Genomic DNA, 16,459 nt, shown 5'->3' with positions numbered 1-16,459 from the left:
GCCATAGGCTCTGCGTCGTTTTAACGCGGAACCATAAATCAGCTCCCGAGCCGGCAAGCAGAAATCCCGAAATTTTCGGAGCAAATTTCTTAACAGGCGTAGCTACAACTGTTAGATTTCATCTGTTAAACCAACATTTATCTTCCTAAATGATTTATTTCAGCCAGCGGTAATTCTCCACAGAGCTGCAGGTTTCTCCCCGGGACGACGGCGCAGGTTGACCTGGCCGTGAGCTGCTGCTGCTGCTGCTGCTCCGAGCCTTAGGCATATTAACAGCGCTACAGCTGAAATTAAAACAGCTTTTAGCTCTGGGCTTCCTGATATGGTGTGACGTATGTGCAAACGTAACTAAGCAGTCGCTTACGTACCCGAACGTAAACCACGCAGTGACGTAGCAAGCAAAATTTAGGGGTGGTGCTGAAAGTAGGAGTAGTGGGAGTATTGGGACAGACCCCTGGGAAGATTTCAAGTGTCCTAAAATCTGTCCCTTCTTTTTTAGGGGTAGTGGTAGTGAGGGAGGGCTAGTGGAAGAAAGTAGGGGGTGTATTGAGATTGGCCCTTAATGTTCATCTCTAAGCTTTCTCTCTCTTTGAATTGCTGCCTCCTCTTGATGCAAAATGCATTCTGGGATAATTCGCCATCTGATGTCAACACCAGTCTCCAGCAGATGCAGGATCAATAGGAGCACATGCTTGGACAGATGGAGACTTTGAGTTTGAACGTGGTTTTAAACATGTCCACAGCGATCAAGGACGCCTTGCGCCCCCTGATATCTCTAATCTGATAATCTCTTTGTTGTCCGAAGGTGCAAATCAATCCATCCATCACCGTCTTCTAATTCAGGGGTCACGGGGGTCAGCTGGAGCCAATCCCAGCGTTCTTGGGGCAAGACGGGGCTACGTCCTGCAAAAGCTGCCGGTCCATCTGTAGAGAGACGTGTGATGGACGTCACCAACCAGCCTGGTGTCAGGCGTGTTCCCGGCGCGGTCCCAAACAAGGAACCTCCTGGGAACCACCGAGACTCCGTGCACGCCAACGCCAAACCAAACAACTTACAAAAACACCACAAGAATAAGAATAAGAAGTTTCACGCTCTTAGAAAGAGACGGCGGTGGTGTGTTCCACCTTTAAGTACATTGCACCATGCAGACAGTAGTGATGTTCATGTGATGATCAATGCTGAAATATCGATACTTCCAATACCAGATCTGTATATGCTATAAAATCTATTCTCAAACTAAAATATCGATACTTTTGATACTTCAGTCATTTGTGGTGATGTATATCATTAACAGGAATACGGTGGAAAGTAACTAAACTATTCAGATTTACGACACACTGCTGGTAGGAACTACTTTTTTCATTTTTATTTTTATTCTTACAGCAGTTCTTATTTTTGTTAATTATTCTCTTATTTATTTTAATGGTTTTATCATTTTACTCAGGATCCTTTTTTTAGCGATAGACACACCTTTTTCTGTTGTTGTAACAGCTCGGCTACCTCAGTAAACTTCTGACTTTAAAATAAATAGCTAAATAAGGGACTCTGATGTCTTGTATTCTTAAGCTATCTACACTATATGAATATACAAAATATATATTATATTAATATTCAAATATCTAAAATACACCAACTTTTTTAGACATACCGGGCACATTGGCAGTATTTCCACAATGTATCTGTATCGAACCTGAATTTTACTCAATATCGGAAAGGGAATCGGTGGTATTGGACATCACTAGCAGATGGTGAATTCTTCTTCTCTGGTTTGCTCCGTTCTTTGATCACATGGTCACATATCAGCTATGCTGCTCAAAACTGCTCCCACAGCTCCCGGTGGTCCTGCACTGTTCTGTTGCGTCAGCGACGGAGGTGCCACGGCCCTGAAAACCTAGAGCATAAATGGGCCTTAAGAGGGAAGAATCTATTCAATTCAGTTGTATTTCTACAGCGTCTATTATAAGTGGTCTGTAGCAATTATTACATTAACAACGGCAGGTAAAAACTCCCCTAGTGGGAGAAAAACCTTAAGGAAGGAAAAAGAAGGAGGGAAGAAACCTGGACCAGGACCTGGATCATAAGGGGGGACTCTACGGCTAAAGACCAGCCAGGTAAAGCAGGAAGAGGGGGATCCGAAAGAGAGGATGAAGAACAGAAGTAAAATGTGACAGAACAGCACAACAATCTGAACAAATTTAGTTTATTAACCTGATATTTCACCCTGATCTTACTTTATTAACAAATGTGTGTAATAAAGAACAGGTGTAATTGAACAGAATATCATCAGTCTCAGTCAATTAATCATCATCACTTTTACGGACCTTTTATGTGCTGATCTGATACACAGTTTATTTAAAAGTGTTCATTTTTAAATGAAATCAAATTGATTTCAGATCAAAGGTTGTCAATCACATCTATTTGGGAGAAATTGGTGTTAAATAATGACGGAGTCCCATCATTTAACCCCGACCCCCATGTAGGTACCGGTGTTCTGCCAATCCTTGCTCCCTGCTGAGAAATGCTACTTTGTGGTTCTGCGCATGCGCACAGTCGATTTTCAAAGTTTGCATCATTTCTTGCACGATGTAAAATTGATAACATGGGATGTTGAGTATTTGATCCTTCAAAATACACGACCCATGACATGAATTGCATTACACTTTGTGAACATTATACGATAAAGAGAAAACAAAAAAAAATTCTATGGCTTTAGATTTTCTGCTGATGGTACCACGTACTCGTTTCCGGACCAGAGGAGACCGATCCTTCCAGGCCGTTGCTCCCAGGCTTTGAAACGATCTTCCGCTCTCTCTGTGTTCCATGGAGTCTGTTGACTCCTTCAAAAGGCAACTTCTTTATTTGTGCAGGCTTTTGCCTAATTGTCTTGGGGCTGTTATGATCGTCAATGTGTTGTATTGGCCTTTTAAACTTAAATTTGTATGTATCTTTTAACTGTGTTTTTATTGTAACTGTGAAGCGCTCTGTGACCAAGGTCTGTGAAGGGCGCTGTACAAATAAAGTTTACTTACTCACTTACTTACTTTATAAATAAAGTAACTGAATGAATATCAAATTTGATATTCATTCAGTCATTGGCCTCTATTTAACCAGGCAGGTCATTAAGAACATTCTTATTTACAATGACGGCCTGGCAAGAGACAAGCACCACTTGGGGGAAAAGGAAGTGGTTTAGGGAGTAAAACACTGTAAAATTGTAGTTCTACAAAGGTAGAAAACCATTAGGTAGGATTTTTTTGTTAAAGCAGCAGAAATTGGCAGAACACCGGGTCCTGAGCCCAGCCAGGAGGGCCAGGTTTCAGACCTGCAGCCAGGCCAGGGAGCCGCTCTGTCTCTCGGCCTGTAGGTGGCACATTAACCCACTTCTTTTCTCCGGGCTGAACTCATTGGACCGGCGGTGCTGCTGTTACAGAATGTTCCCTTCGAGCTGCTGCGACTGACCCGCCCAAATATTACTCAGTTGCAACTGGCAGAGACTCCGGCCTCCCTCCATGAAGCTGCAGACTCCCTCCGTCCGTGAGGTTCACCCGCATCTCTCATGCACTCTGGAAAACCATGCACGACAAAGCTCCACATTTCCATCTGACAGACCACCAACAAGGCTGTAATTTCTCCCCCCTTTAAAACTGCGGAATGCATGTAAATTAAGACCTGTGTGTTAATTACAATAAAGACAAAAGCTGTTTATTTACATGTGTGAGTGCTCATAGTGGGGGTTGCTTGAAAGGGAGGGGGTTTAATCTGGCTGGATTCTGCTTATTTGTTACTTTAAAAAAATAAATAAATAGATTTTCCTAGAAATAACAATAAAATAGTCCGTGCGTCTGTTTAAGGAGTTGGATATAAATTGATGCGGCTCCTCTTACAGGATTCCTTGAAGCCTGCCGAGAACCCACGTGACCCGGAGCCGGCTCCGCGGGCCCTGATTGGCTGGCGGGGTCTGCACGTGTCCCGGCGAATCCCCGTCCGTTATGTAACGGGCCTGGAGGAAGAGGAGGATGGGAGGAAGATGGGAGGAGGAGGTGCGACTGCGGTCCATTCATGCCAGTGTTGGAGGTCTTTTACCTGAATATCTGTGTTGTAAGATTTAGGTCACATTTTAACAGTTTTTTTTAATATTTTAATTCAGCATATAAACTAATAAAATATAATAATATATATATATATATATATATATATATATATATATATATATATATATATATAAAATATATATATATAATAATATATATATATATAATATATATATAATATATATATATATATAAATATCATATATATATATATATATATATAAATATAATATCATATATATATATATATATATATATATATATATATATATATATATATATATATATATATATACATATACATATATATATATATATATATATATATATATATATATATATATATATATATATATATATATACACACACACACACACACACACACACACACGCATACCTATATCCATCCAAACCATGCATAGACTGTGGGCTTGGTTGTGCAATAAGCAGCAGACTGATGTCCCAACTGCCCTGTAGGTATAGATTATATGACGTTTCCAGATACACATCTAAATTATAGTTGGGTACAAGTCAGATTGCGAAACGCTGCAAATCTTCCCATCTGTCAACGTGTCACATTTATTACTAAAGTTAAAGACAAAGAGTTGTTGCAAACGGCACAAACTCGTGTAATCATGTCAGGATGTCTCAATGCAACATTCCACAGCAAAGTTAGGGAAATAAAAAAAAGTTTGTCCTTGCAGTTTATTCCTGAAAATAAACTGCAAAAGGCCCTGAAAGTGGAGCTTGCCGCCACCTTTCTTTTCATCTATTTCTCTCTTTTTTTTTGTAATGAAATATCTTCCCAAGTGCGTCGCTCCTGCTGTCCGGAGCGGACCGGAGTGGATGCCGGCAAAAAGCTGATTTATGGTTCCGCGTTACAGCAACGCAGAGCCTACGGCGTAGGAGGACGCGTCGCTGCGTAACCCTACGGCGTCGATGTAACGCGGAACCATAAATCAGCCGTAAACTCTCCCCGTCAGCCGGCATTTTCTCACAATCCACGTGTGCGTCTGCGTGCGTTTCACCCGCCACCATTTTCCTGGAAATCACCGGCAACGGTATCCCTCCGCCGGGTTAGACCCTCACTCTGAGCCCCTTTTAACCCCCCTCGCCGACAACAGTCATTTATCCGCCTGGACTTGATCAATACAGGGGGCGGTGGTGATAATATCGGCGGTGGGTTTGATTCCCTCCGGCGAGGTTTTGCCGGGGTTGATATTTTGGCGCGTTTTTCGGGGGCTCGGCGGAGGCAGACGCGCAGCGGCGCCGGTTAAAAACCCGCTGACCCGGTCACACCCACTCAGTCTGTCAGTCCCCGCGGATCCGACACCATGCTGCCGCGCTACAGCCGCACTTTCACCCGCACAAAGTTCCGCTCAAGCAGAAGCATCTAGTTTGGTCCCCGAACATCTGGATTCTGTTGGATATTTTCATTTTTTCGCATTTTTTCCCTTTGGTTGTTATTGAATTTCTACAAACAGTTGCAGGTAAGACCGGCAGCATGTGCATGAAATGCCTTTTTCTTTAATTTTTTTTTGTAATTTTTTTTTTTTTTAATTATTCAGCAAATAACTTTGAGAACTCACAAATGCTGTTAAATGTTGCATGCATTTGTGCATTTCTGGGTGTTGTCAGGCTGCAGGACGAACTCGTGCCGGTTTCACGTGTGTCCGGGGCTGCCCAGCCCACGCAGGTTTAAATCACCCTTAAATTACATCCTACTTCCTCTTTAGCTCTATTAAGAGTGATTTTAGAAGGAAAAAACAGTCCAATGTGAATTTTTTTAGACATTTAGTTTGTTTTTAGTGACAAAATGTTTTTTTTTTTTTTTTTTTTTAATAATCATGATTTTAATAATAACTATCCCACTAATTATACAAAGTTTGCAAGAGGATGTGACTTCACATTGATTTTTATTGTTTTAAAACCTTCCTGCTGGTTATATTTCTGCATATTGCAAGCAGAAAAAGTGTAATAATCAGTTTGTGGTGCCATTAAGACGGGGATTTAAAGTTGTCGGGGTGCAGACGGGTCCTTGTTTAAGTTTTTCCTGTGCAGCCAAACGCAGCTCCTACTAAAACACACACTGCTGCTTTGTTCTCCAACACAGTCTGCTATACATACCATAATGATCCCAGAGGAGCCCCAGCACCAGCCCTCCTACAGGCTCTCTGCTGCATTTCTGTTGCATTATGTGTCAAGCAATGTTGGTGATTTAACTGCAAAAAAAAATTTTTTTTTCTATAAATTTGTTATTTGGTCATGTGAGAATCAGTTGCATATTTCCTTTTCTTCGTTTTAAGTGTTGATAAACTAAATAAGTCAGAGAAACAAAGGCGAGCCATTCATGCCTGTGCAGCGTCAGCAGCAGCCGGAATTTACTTGGGGGTGTTTTTTTGTGTTGTTGTTTTGTTATTATTAACTTTCTGAGAAGGAAAAATGTAACTAGTGGAAAGAGGTTTTAAGTTTCGGAGCTGTTCCCTTCCAGCTGTTGCCGTGACGTCACGGGGGGCGGGGCCTGGGGTGATTGATGGGGCTCCCCAGAGGCGGGGGGCGTGGCCTGCTGATGTAAACACAGATAAAAGGCTGCACGCCGCCGGTGGGGTTCAGTGTGGAGAAACCGCTCTAAACTTTCACTACATTACTGCTGCTGCCGGGACCGGCTCACTGAAACACTACCGGACCGGCTTTTTCTGGATTTTTAATAATTTTTTATTTTTTCTACCTCCATAATTTGAGTATTTTTATTTATTTTTTTGTTATTGTGGATTGTTCTCTCAGATTCTGCGGTCGAAAATGTTGCAAAGCTTCTGCCAGTCTCCGGACTGGTTCTGCTCGGAGCCGCTTCTGTTCGACGATGAGTTCTGCCAGAGCCTGATGAAGGACCTGCAGGCGCTGCCGACGCCGCCCCAGTCGCCCCCCACCAAGGCCGGGCCGGGCGACGGCAAGCCCCTGTCCAAGGAGGACCAGCTGAGCTACGTGTCGGACATCCTGCTGGAGGACCACGACATGCAGCAGCTGGGCTGGCCCTGCTCCGACCTGTTCCGGCCCGACGCCGCGGGCAAGGAGGACGGCGGGCCCAGCCGGCCCGGCTCGCCCCTGGAGGCCGGCGGAGAGGACTGCCTGTGGCAGTGCCTGGCCGAGGAGAAGCTGGTGGTGTCCATGCTGGGCTCCAGCCCGCTGCTCTCCGACATCGACACCAGCATCTTCGAGGAGATCGCCGGCTCCATGCTGGACTGCCAGGACCTGATGGGGGCGCAGGAGCCCAGCGAGGCCACGTCCGACTACGGCTCGGCCAGCAGCGAGATGTCGCCCTGCTCGTCCAGCGACTCTGGTGAGTCGTTTTTTTCCTCGATTACATCCCCGTGTTTCCCCCGCTGATCAACTCAGACTTGATCACATCTGCCGCCGCTCAGATTAGCGGTTAATGTTTAGTGGCGGCGAGCCGCGGCAGCCTTTGCTCCCGTCTTATCAGAGCGCCGCCCCCTCACCTGCAAACCTTCACAGGGATCCGCACCGGCGGCTGTTTTGAAGTGCCGGGGGGGTCGGGCGGCTTTATAAACAGATAATTGAGCCTGACAGTGACTCATGTTCAGTTGTGATACTTGTATTAACTCCTGATGAGTCACCGAACCCTCCGGGTCCTGAAACCCGGTGAAAGTTTGAATTTTTTATTTTTATTTTTTATTTGTTAGAGAGGGACAACGTACATTAAGAAACATTTTATAAAATAAAATGTAAATGTACCCAATTGTAGCAAAAAGGCTAGTTTACATTGGCAGTCCCTCTGCCAGAAATAATATTCTAGTACCGAGTAAAAAAAGATTAAAACACAAGTACAAACACATCAGCAATAACATATAACGTATATAATTAAACCCTTACAATATACACAGTTCATCCACACATCCATAGTTTACACCTCAATGTTCACATCTTTTGATTATCGATCAACCAATTCCTAAGATTATATTTGATGACATTAAGGAAGCGACAGAAGAGTAACTTTCTTGTCTTTTCCTCCCATAATAGTGATGTTTTCTTTTCTTAAACTGAAGCACTAAATCTGCGACAGTTTACAAGCAGTAACTGCATGTTTATAGCTGTTTACAGTAGCGTGGGAGAGTTTTACTACGTGTGTGTGTCGAGGCCACCGGGTGTGTGGATGAAAACAAACAAACACTAACCATCTCTCCCTTCCTTTCATCTCTTGGCAGAAGAAGAAATCGATGTTGTCACGGTGACGCGCTGCCCGTCGAGCCCCTCCCCCCCGCCCTCGTCGTCCGACCTCTCGGTCCGCAAGCAGAAGCAGCAGCAGGAGGAGGAGGAGCAGCGGGCGCTGCAGCGTCACATGTTTGAGATCCAGCTGCAGCACAACTACGCGGCGCCCTGCCCGGCCTCGCCGCCGCTGCCGTCCAGCAAGCGCTCGCGAGGCGGCGACGGCTCGTCGTCGCGCTCGCACCACTCCCTGCGCAGCTCCCACTCCTCCTCATCATACTCGTCATCCTCCTCCTCATCCTCATCCTCGTCGTCGTCGCGGTACCAGCACCAGCAGCAGTCGCCGCGCAGCTCGGCGGAGACGGAGGACGAGGAGGAGCGGCGGCGGACCCACAACGTGATGGAGCGGCAGCGGCGCAACGAGCTGAAGAACTGCTTCGTGCGGCTGCGGGACAACGTGCCGGAGCTGTCGCGCAACGACAAGGCGTCCAAGGTGGTGATCCTGAAGAAGGCGCGGGACTGCATCTACGGCCTGGAGGACGAGGCCCGCCGGCTGCAGGGCAAGCGGGAGCGGCTCCGGGCCAAGCAGGACGAGCTGAAGGCGCGGCTGGAGCGGCTGCGCCGGTAGTGGAACGGACAGGGTTTCTAGGGGGGGGTTGTACAGAGACTTAAAGGCGGCCGCCGCCGGTGCTGCGACGCGCACATTTCAAAGACTTTATGGTATGAATCGACACTGGCTCGTGATTCAGAGACTCAACACACTTGTGGCCTCGACTGCTGACTGTAAAGGTGGTTTGTTTGTTTGTTTTTTTAATTTAGCCACGCCCCTCGTTCTGTTTTTTTTTTTTTTTTTTTTTTGGATGCAAAAACGGCACAAGTGAAAACGAGACAAAGCCAGACCTTCCTGTCAAGGCCGAGCAACTGGAAACGTTTTAAAACTTGAATATTGTGTTCTTCAGGATGTGTGATAGCCATATTTACCCAGAGATCCCTCCACGGTGACAGGTCTTACGCTGGCTTTATTTGAAGTTATTCGGACAACGTTTCGGTTTCTGATCCGATGGAAACATTGGATCCAATGTTCAAAAAACTTGACTTGCTATGATTATTGTTCGGTAGCATTCAGAGCTTCTCACCAGAGAATAAACTGTTCATCATCATCATCATCACCATATTTCACTGTGCCTGATGCAAAACGTCACTGTGATTCTTCTGCAGCTGATAAGGTGCAAAACCTCCGGGAAAGTAAATGTTATCCTGTGTTTGATTGGACCGTTGGGTCGGAGATGCAGCCACTGCCTCACAACCTTTTAAGCTATGAATCACTTTGTCTTGATGAGGAGGTACAGCGGCGGCGTTGTTGGCGTTGGCCAACATCTTTCACTTGTTTCGTGCCAAACTAAATCCGATGGACGCAGCATCAAGCGGTCGGTTAAAACTATAAAAAAGCGCCGCTGTACTTCTTCACCAAGCCCTCAAATCGACTCTTTATCAGCTGTTTTTCTGCAGAACTTTTATGCCAATGTTGTCCATTGATGGTCTATTTATAATGAAACCGAAACGATTAAACTTTGCATGTTTGTCATATGTCTTAAAATGCATATTTTATATAAAAGTTCTTCCGACTTTTTTCAGGTGACTTGAACAGATTCTGGTTTACAGGAGGGTTCCGGTGTAGTTTTGGTTTCGTTAGCCGTTTGGCCTTAAAATCCATTTTTTTTCCCGGGAGCCGTATGGCTTCTGCTGTCTGGTTAAAATGTCGTCGTCTTCTTCCGACGTGGAGCCGAACGTTTTTAGTTTTTTCCTCGTGTTTTGATTTTGTTGGGTCTCAGAGTTGCCTTTTCTGAGACGGAGATGCCGGGAGGTTTTAACGAGACAGCAGGGATGTCTTTAGATCTTCTTCCACATTAAATTTGACAAACCTACCTCCACCTGACTGCAGTTGGGTTTGTGTTGTGTGTTTTCATTTTTTTTTTTCTTAAAATTTGTACAGTTTTAATATGTAAATGTGTTATTGTAATATAAATTATTTTAGTCGTATATATCATTTTTTTTTTAATGTGTTTGTGGAATTGAAACTAAAGCACCTTTTTTTTTTTTTTTTCTTTTTTTTTTTCTTTTTTTTTTATAAAAATTAAATTGATAGTTGCAAAGTTCTTGTGGATTTTTCTTTCTCTTTAATTTAATTTCAGTTGCTTGGAGCACCTTCCATAGGGAATATCAAGTTTTACTGTTCAAACGATAAATTATGTTTTTCGGTGTTATAGTATAACTTGAAATAAAAGTTACAAGCTCTTGAATACGAGAGTTCCTTTCATTCTTAATTGTGGTCTGTATTTCTATCACTCACTCAATTCACTCACCTGTTCACAAATATGAACAATTATGAAATTACCAAGGTTTAATTTTATTTTGGAGAAATAACGTGATGCAACGCGTGAAGTATTTGAACCCCGTTGTCAGTTTTATTAAAGCAAAACTGAATCACACCAACATTTTTCCTCAAAGAAAAAATATACAGAATGTGTAAATCCTGTCAAATACTTAGTTTATAGGCAGTTTGAAGGGGTGGAGCTGCTTGGCTCAACTCCAAAGCGCCTTTCTTTTCAGTTATTGGTACCGTTACTCACGACCCATTGCAGAGGTAAAGCAGATGGAGGATGATGGGAAATTAGGTGCAGATAAGAAGAGGAAAGCCAGTTAGTTCACTGATCCCGTTCAGTAATGTCATAGAACCCATGCTAGGTGGGCCAAAAGCCATCGTGGCCTCTGCAACTCTACACAAAACCAGAGTTACAGCAGTTACTGCCGTCGTTTGTTTGGTTCGTTGACTTTGTGCGACATGAAGCCTCTCCGGGGAGAGAGCTGACGATTCCTCCCATTCCCACCCATCACCCATCCTCCGGTGATCCTCACATTGTAAAGCCATGGTGTGATGCCATCAACCAGAATGTATGATAAAAGGTCTGAACGGCCGGCCACACCCTGAAACCAAGACATTGATTGATTGCAAATGTCTTTGATAGATGACTACATTTGCAATTGAAAATAAACAACTCAGGCTTGACGATCCAGTGGCTCTTTCTTCTTGAGATGTAAGAGTTTGTCATTGGGGGCATTTGTAAGCATTTGGAAACGGTGGCCTGTTTGAATCTTTACACAGGGAAGAGTGGGGTGGGAGTCTAGTCAGAGTCTGAGGCCCCATTTACACATAGCCAGGTATTTACAAAAACGGAGATTTCCCCCTCTACGTTTTGAAAAATTCCCTCGTTTACACAAGATCGTTTTCAAAATCTCTTCGTTTACACGAATCCGCATAAATACGCTGTTAAGGTCATGCCAGCCTATCAGAATCCTTGAAAAAACATCAACAAATGACACGTTTAACTTCCAGTTAAGGCTGATTTATGGTTCCGCGTTACACCAACGCAGAGCCTACGGCGTAGGGTACGCGGCGACGCACACCGTACGGCGCGCATCGCCGCGTACCCTACGCCGTAAACTGCGTCGATTTAACGCGGGACCATAATTCAGGCTTTACTTCCAAGACGGAACGAGAGTCTTTCGTTTGGAGTGACAGAGAAGTGGAGTTACTTTTAAGTGTGACTTTAGAATATAAAACAGGTAAAATACAAGAAAATATTGACGGTGGCCAAACAAATTGTAAACACAGGTCGCACAAATGACGCTGGTGACGTTTCTGTTGCATAATGTGACGTTCTGAAGCCTAAATCTCCGTTTTCCTCCGTTTTCCTCCGTTTACAAGAAAACGTGAAAACGGAGTTTTTGAAAATCTCCACTTTGGCCGGAGTTTTCAGAAATGATCGTTTTTGGGGGCTTTGAGCTCCGTTTTCGTGTAAACGAATGGCCAAAACGCATGAAAATGCCTCCGTTTTTGCTCCATGTTAACGGGGCCTGAGAATCAAACATGGATCGGCTTTTAAAGATTTCTCGGGAAACTGGATTATTGAGAGAAAAACTGAAGAAAACTGGTTGTTTTCCATTAAAAGTTCTCATGGATGCTCACGCGCAAAAACACATCTGATATCCCATTTAAACTAGAAGTCTTGTATAAAAAGTTATCCAGAACATTGACTGCTTGGGTCGTATTCTTGGTACTGCTGGAAGGAGATAAGTTATAAGAACTTTGTCAGAGCCAGATGGACCAACAGTAGGTGTCTGGATTGATCTTCTTTTCCGTTCAGCTGTTCCTTCAGGGGTCGATGCAGCGAATCCTCCATAAATCTCCTCTTTGGTCTTCCTCTAGTCCTCCGTCCTGTCAGTTCTCACTGCATCATCCTTCAGCTGATATATTAACTATCTTTCTTTGGTGCACGTCCAAACCACGTCAGTCAAAACATTGAACATGTGCCGTCCCTCTGATGCCTCACCGGAGCTGATCTTCATGCCTCTCCCTTGCAGGACGTACAGTACCTCCATCTCTGGATTTCCCTCCCTGCTCTCACTATAGATCACAGTGTCATCTGCAAACATTATAATCCAGGGAGATCCCTGTCTGACTTTGTCGGTCAGCCCGTCCATCACTGTGTTAAACAGGACGGGGCTCGGAGTCTTGATGCAGTCCCACCTCCACCTGCAACGCTTCTGTCACACCTGCAGCACACCTGCCCACCACATACTCCTCTGCTAGTCCAGACTTTCACATATAGTACTGTAGCGCCTCTCGGCACCCTTCATATGCTTCCTTCCTTCCTTCCTTCCTTCCTTCCTTCCTTCCTTCCTTCCTTCCTTCGTTTCCTTTTCCTCGGATGGTTCAATTGATATGAGATTTTTCAGATGAAGAGAATTGCTGTTTCTATTAGACTGCAACAGGTTTTTGAAGAGATGGGGACGGAGTTTAAGTTTACTGACCTCCTATATTGTGAGTTTAGTTGGAGTAGAGAGGAAAACCTGAAGGTGCTGTGTTTATGGTAGCCAGTTTTCAGTCGTGCACGATTACTCGGTAAGCCGCAGCCCAGTGATACACGATTATGGGCAGAAATATGTGCCACTAGAAACTGAATTTGAATCATTTATATTTGAATTTGAATTGCTCAACTTGAATAATTGCATTAAAAAACTGAATCTGAATCACATAATTTGAATTTGTATTGTTTAATTTGAATCATTGCATTGAAAAACTGAATCTACATTCAGTTCTCACAATTCAAATTCAGTTCTTGCAATTCAATTTCAATTTCGTGGAGTTACTGTGCCAGACATCCGGGTCTTCCGGAGGAAGAGCAATCGAGTGCAGATACAAAGAACTCCTTTTCACGTAGCCTACTATAACCTCTATTTTCTTTCAACGATATAAACAACCAATGGGGGCTAGATATTTGGAAACCATTCTGTGTAAAAAGTGTAGAAATATTTTGAAGAAAAATTTCTGCTGAGGAGTGTGTGAAGATTTGCGGCAACGTGTGAAGCCTGAATTATGGTTCTGCGTTAAATCGACGCAGAGCCTACGCCGTAGACTAACCCGTACCCTACGGCCTAGCCGTACGGTGCGTGTCGTAAGTTGAATTTTCAGTGAAGATCAAATACAGTTTCAGAACAATTGAATTCAATTTCATAATGTGACATTCAGTTTCAAGTTTATAGAAATTCAGTTCCAAACTAATAAATTAAATTTCAAATTATGCTATTCAGATTCAGTTTTTCAATGCAATGATTCAAATTAAACAATACAAATTCAAATTAAGTGATTCAGATTCAGTTTGACCTGGATGTCTGGCACAGTAACTTCAGTAAATTGAAATTGAATTGCAAGAACTCAATTTGAATTGTGAGAACTGAATGTAGATTCAGTTTTTCAATGCAATGATTCAAATTAAACAATACAAATTCAAATTATGTGATTCAGATTCAGTTTTTTAATGCAATTATTCAAGTTGAGCCATTCAAATTCAAATATAAATTATTCAAATTCAGTTTCTAGTGGCACATATTTCTTCCCATACACGATTACGTCGGTGTAGTCTGCACAGAGGTCTTGTTCTGACACAGAAGTGAAACGCTAATGAGGATGTGTCTCAGTTTCATTTCAGAAACATCATTTTGTAACTAAAACAGACCTTTGCGTTGACCAGTCTGACACCAGTCCAGTTTCCTCCCTCCTGAAGCTACAGGGGTTTAGTTTGAACAGCTGACAACGGAGGGCTAACTCGCTTTGCACAAGTGCAGGAGATAAGAGGAGACACTCATATTCATGTTGACTTAGTTCATGAGGTCATTGGGTTTTTTGTTTGTTTTTTTCTATAAATTAAAGGAGCATGAGGCAGGATTGAGGCAGGATTTATGAAAATTCGTATACGTTTTAAAGCAGCACAACGTAACTTTCAGCGTTTCTGAGTTTGGCGGCATCTTTTGGACAAAAGCGGTAGTGTTTTACCAGAAAGAACACTACGTTTCCCATGAGCACCAGCGCGTACTGCCGGAAAACTCCTGTCCCCTCGCTGCATTTGTTTTGATGAGAGAAGACTGGATGCTTTTCTGTTTCACCAAGTGAACAGACGGAACGCAAAAAAAAGATGTTAAACTGCTGGAAAGGAACTGGAATTTACCGGGATACCTTAAACAAGGAAGCCAGGGAGCAGTATATGGAGAAAATAATGATTATTAACGGTCTGGATCCATATGAAATCTCTACTGAAGAGCCATATGTTTCAATAAATTTGTATAATACAACATACAGTACATGTTTTGTATCCCTCTTCTCTTTTCTTTTTTTTTTGACCGCTGTATTATGCTGAAGAGGCTCCTCGTGAGATTATTTTTTTCCTCTGCAGCTACAAATAAGAGTTAATATTTTTTCCTCAACAAACTAGTTTTATCTGAAGATTGGGGTTAATTGCACCGCCGAGAGCTGGCCAGCAACTGCGTTTAGCTGGAGAAGTGGGGAATAAAACCCGTGTTTTGATCCGACGCCCGTCTGTGTGAGTGCTTGTGGTTTAAGGCTGTTTATGGTTCTGCGTTAAATCGACGCAGAACCTACGGCGTAGGGTACGCGGCGACACGCACCGTACGTTGCGCGTCGCCTCGTACCCTACGCCGTAGGCTCTGCGTCGATTTAACGCAGACCATAATTCAGGCTTTACTGTGTGTTTGGTCGTTGCAGCCGCGATCCAAAGCGAGCCGACGACTCTTTCACTCTTTTACTCCGTTATATCAGATACTTGGCCTGCGTGGTTCTGCCTCCGAGCAGGAAACCGTTGAAAAGTTAAACCATTAGGATCTTTTCCCTGGTCTGTTATATGTGGAGCTGCTGCTGCTGCAGCAGCAACGGGTTACCAGCTTCTGCGGAGCTCTGTGCTCCAAGCCCCGCCCATTTTCGTCTCGACTGCGAATCGGGAAGGAGGGGGAAGTGACGTATGTGCCGTAAAGCAGTCAAAGCCGTAAAATTTGTAGTTTTTTAGTGTGGCAGGGTTCCTACCATGCTCCTCAAAGTTACATAGTGCCAGTGAAGGCGATACAGACTCCCTCAGATCATGAAAGAGGTGTCATTAAACCTGTTGGAAGTTGATGTACCATCACAATGACTCTGGAAATATGATATTAAGGTGGAAAAGTTACGTAGTGTCGCTTTAAGTTTTCTAGTAATAATGTCAGATGAAGCGTTCCAAACCCAAAACAATGAGCCTCTAGTGTATCTCTCCGTTGCCTTGAACAGGCTGTGTGCTGCAAAATGTGCTGCAATTGTGCGGCCGGATTTCCCGCGCTGGGCTGTGGATGTGACGTCACATGACGCTGCATGCACGTTCTCCCCGTTCTCCCGTGCCGGCTTCACTGTTGGCTGCAGTACCCCCAATGGCCGTCGTGGTGAAGGGTGGCGCTAGAGAGTCTCATTTCTTAAAAGGAGCCTCAAGCTCCTTTAAGAATCTGGGGTGGAAGTGAAGAAGTGCCTCAAGAAGAGGAGTTTAAATGTCTCCGAGTCTCGTTCACGAAGGAGGAACGAATGGAGCAAGGAACCGGCACCTTCAGGGATGTGGACTGAACCAACTGGACCGAACCGCCTTGGAGAAGCAGACGAGGAGATGCTATCCCTCAGCCCAATGGGAATGCCTGGGTGTTCAACCTGAACTCAGATCAGATGAAGCTGATGGATGTGAAATTTTATACTTAAAAACTTGGAGTGGATTATTA

General features: G+C 43.9%; 1 protein-coding gene across 2 annotated transcripts; it reads left to right on the top strand.

The window, feature by feature from the left end:
• The first annotated feature begins 5,413 nt into the window (after positions 1 to 5,413).
• Positions 5,414 to 10,631, top strand: LOC133448296 (transcriptional regulator Myc-1-like). Of its 2 annotated transcripts, XM_061726687.1 has the most exons (3): positions 5,414 to 5,583; positions 6,878 to 7,430; positions 8,314 to 10,631. In XM_061726687.1, the coding sequence occupies exons 2-3, from the start codon at positions 6,893 to 6,895 to the stop codon at positions 8,940 to 8,942; spliced, it is 1,167 nt and encodes a 388-aa protein (XP_061582671.1). In that variant the 5' UTR covers positions 5,414 to 5,583; positions 6,878 to 6,892; the 3' UTR covers positions 8,943 to 10,631. The 2 variants fall into 2 exon arrangements, with proteins under 2 accessions (XP_061582671.1, XP_061582674.1); XM_061726690.1 differs by lacking the exon at positions 5,414 to 5,583 and having other exon boundaries at positions 6,717 to 7,430.
• The last annotated feature ends 5,828 nt before the right edge of the window (positions 10,632 to 16,459 follow it).

The sequence above is a fragment of the Cololabis saira genome, chromosome 8, assembly GCF_033807715.1.
Source record: "Cololabis saira isolate AMF1-May2022 chromosome 8, fColSai1.1, whole genome shotgun sequence".
NCBI lineage: Eukaryota > Metazoa > Chordata > Actinopteri > Beloniformes > Belonidae > Cololabis > Cololabis saira.
This window is presented reverse-complemented; position numbering and strand designations above follow the sequence as displayed.

Bases quoted from the DNA above. Each gene is read 5' to 3' on its own strand.
- LOC133448296 (XM_061726687.1), top strand. From the start codon at position 6,893: ATGTTGCAAAGCTTCTGCCAGTCTCCGGACTGGTTCTGCTCGGAGCCG. The intron at 7,431-8,313 runs GTGAGTCGTTTT...ATCTCTTGGCAG, and splicing joins CTGCTCGTCCAGCGACTCTG to AAGAAGAAATCGATGTTGTC.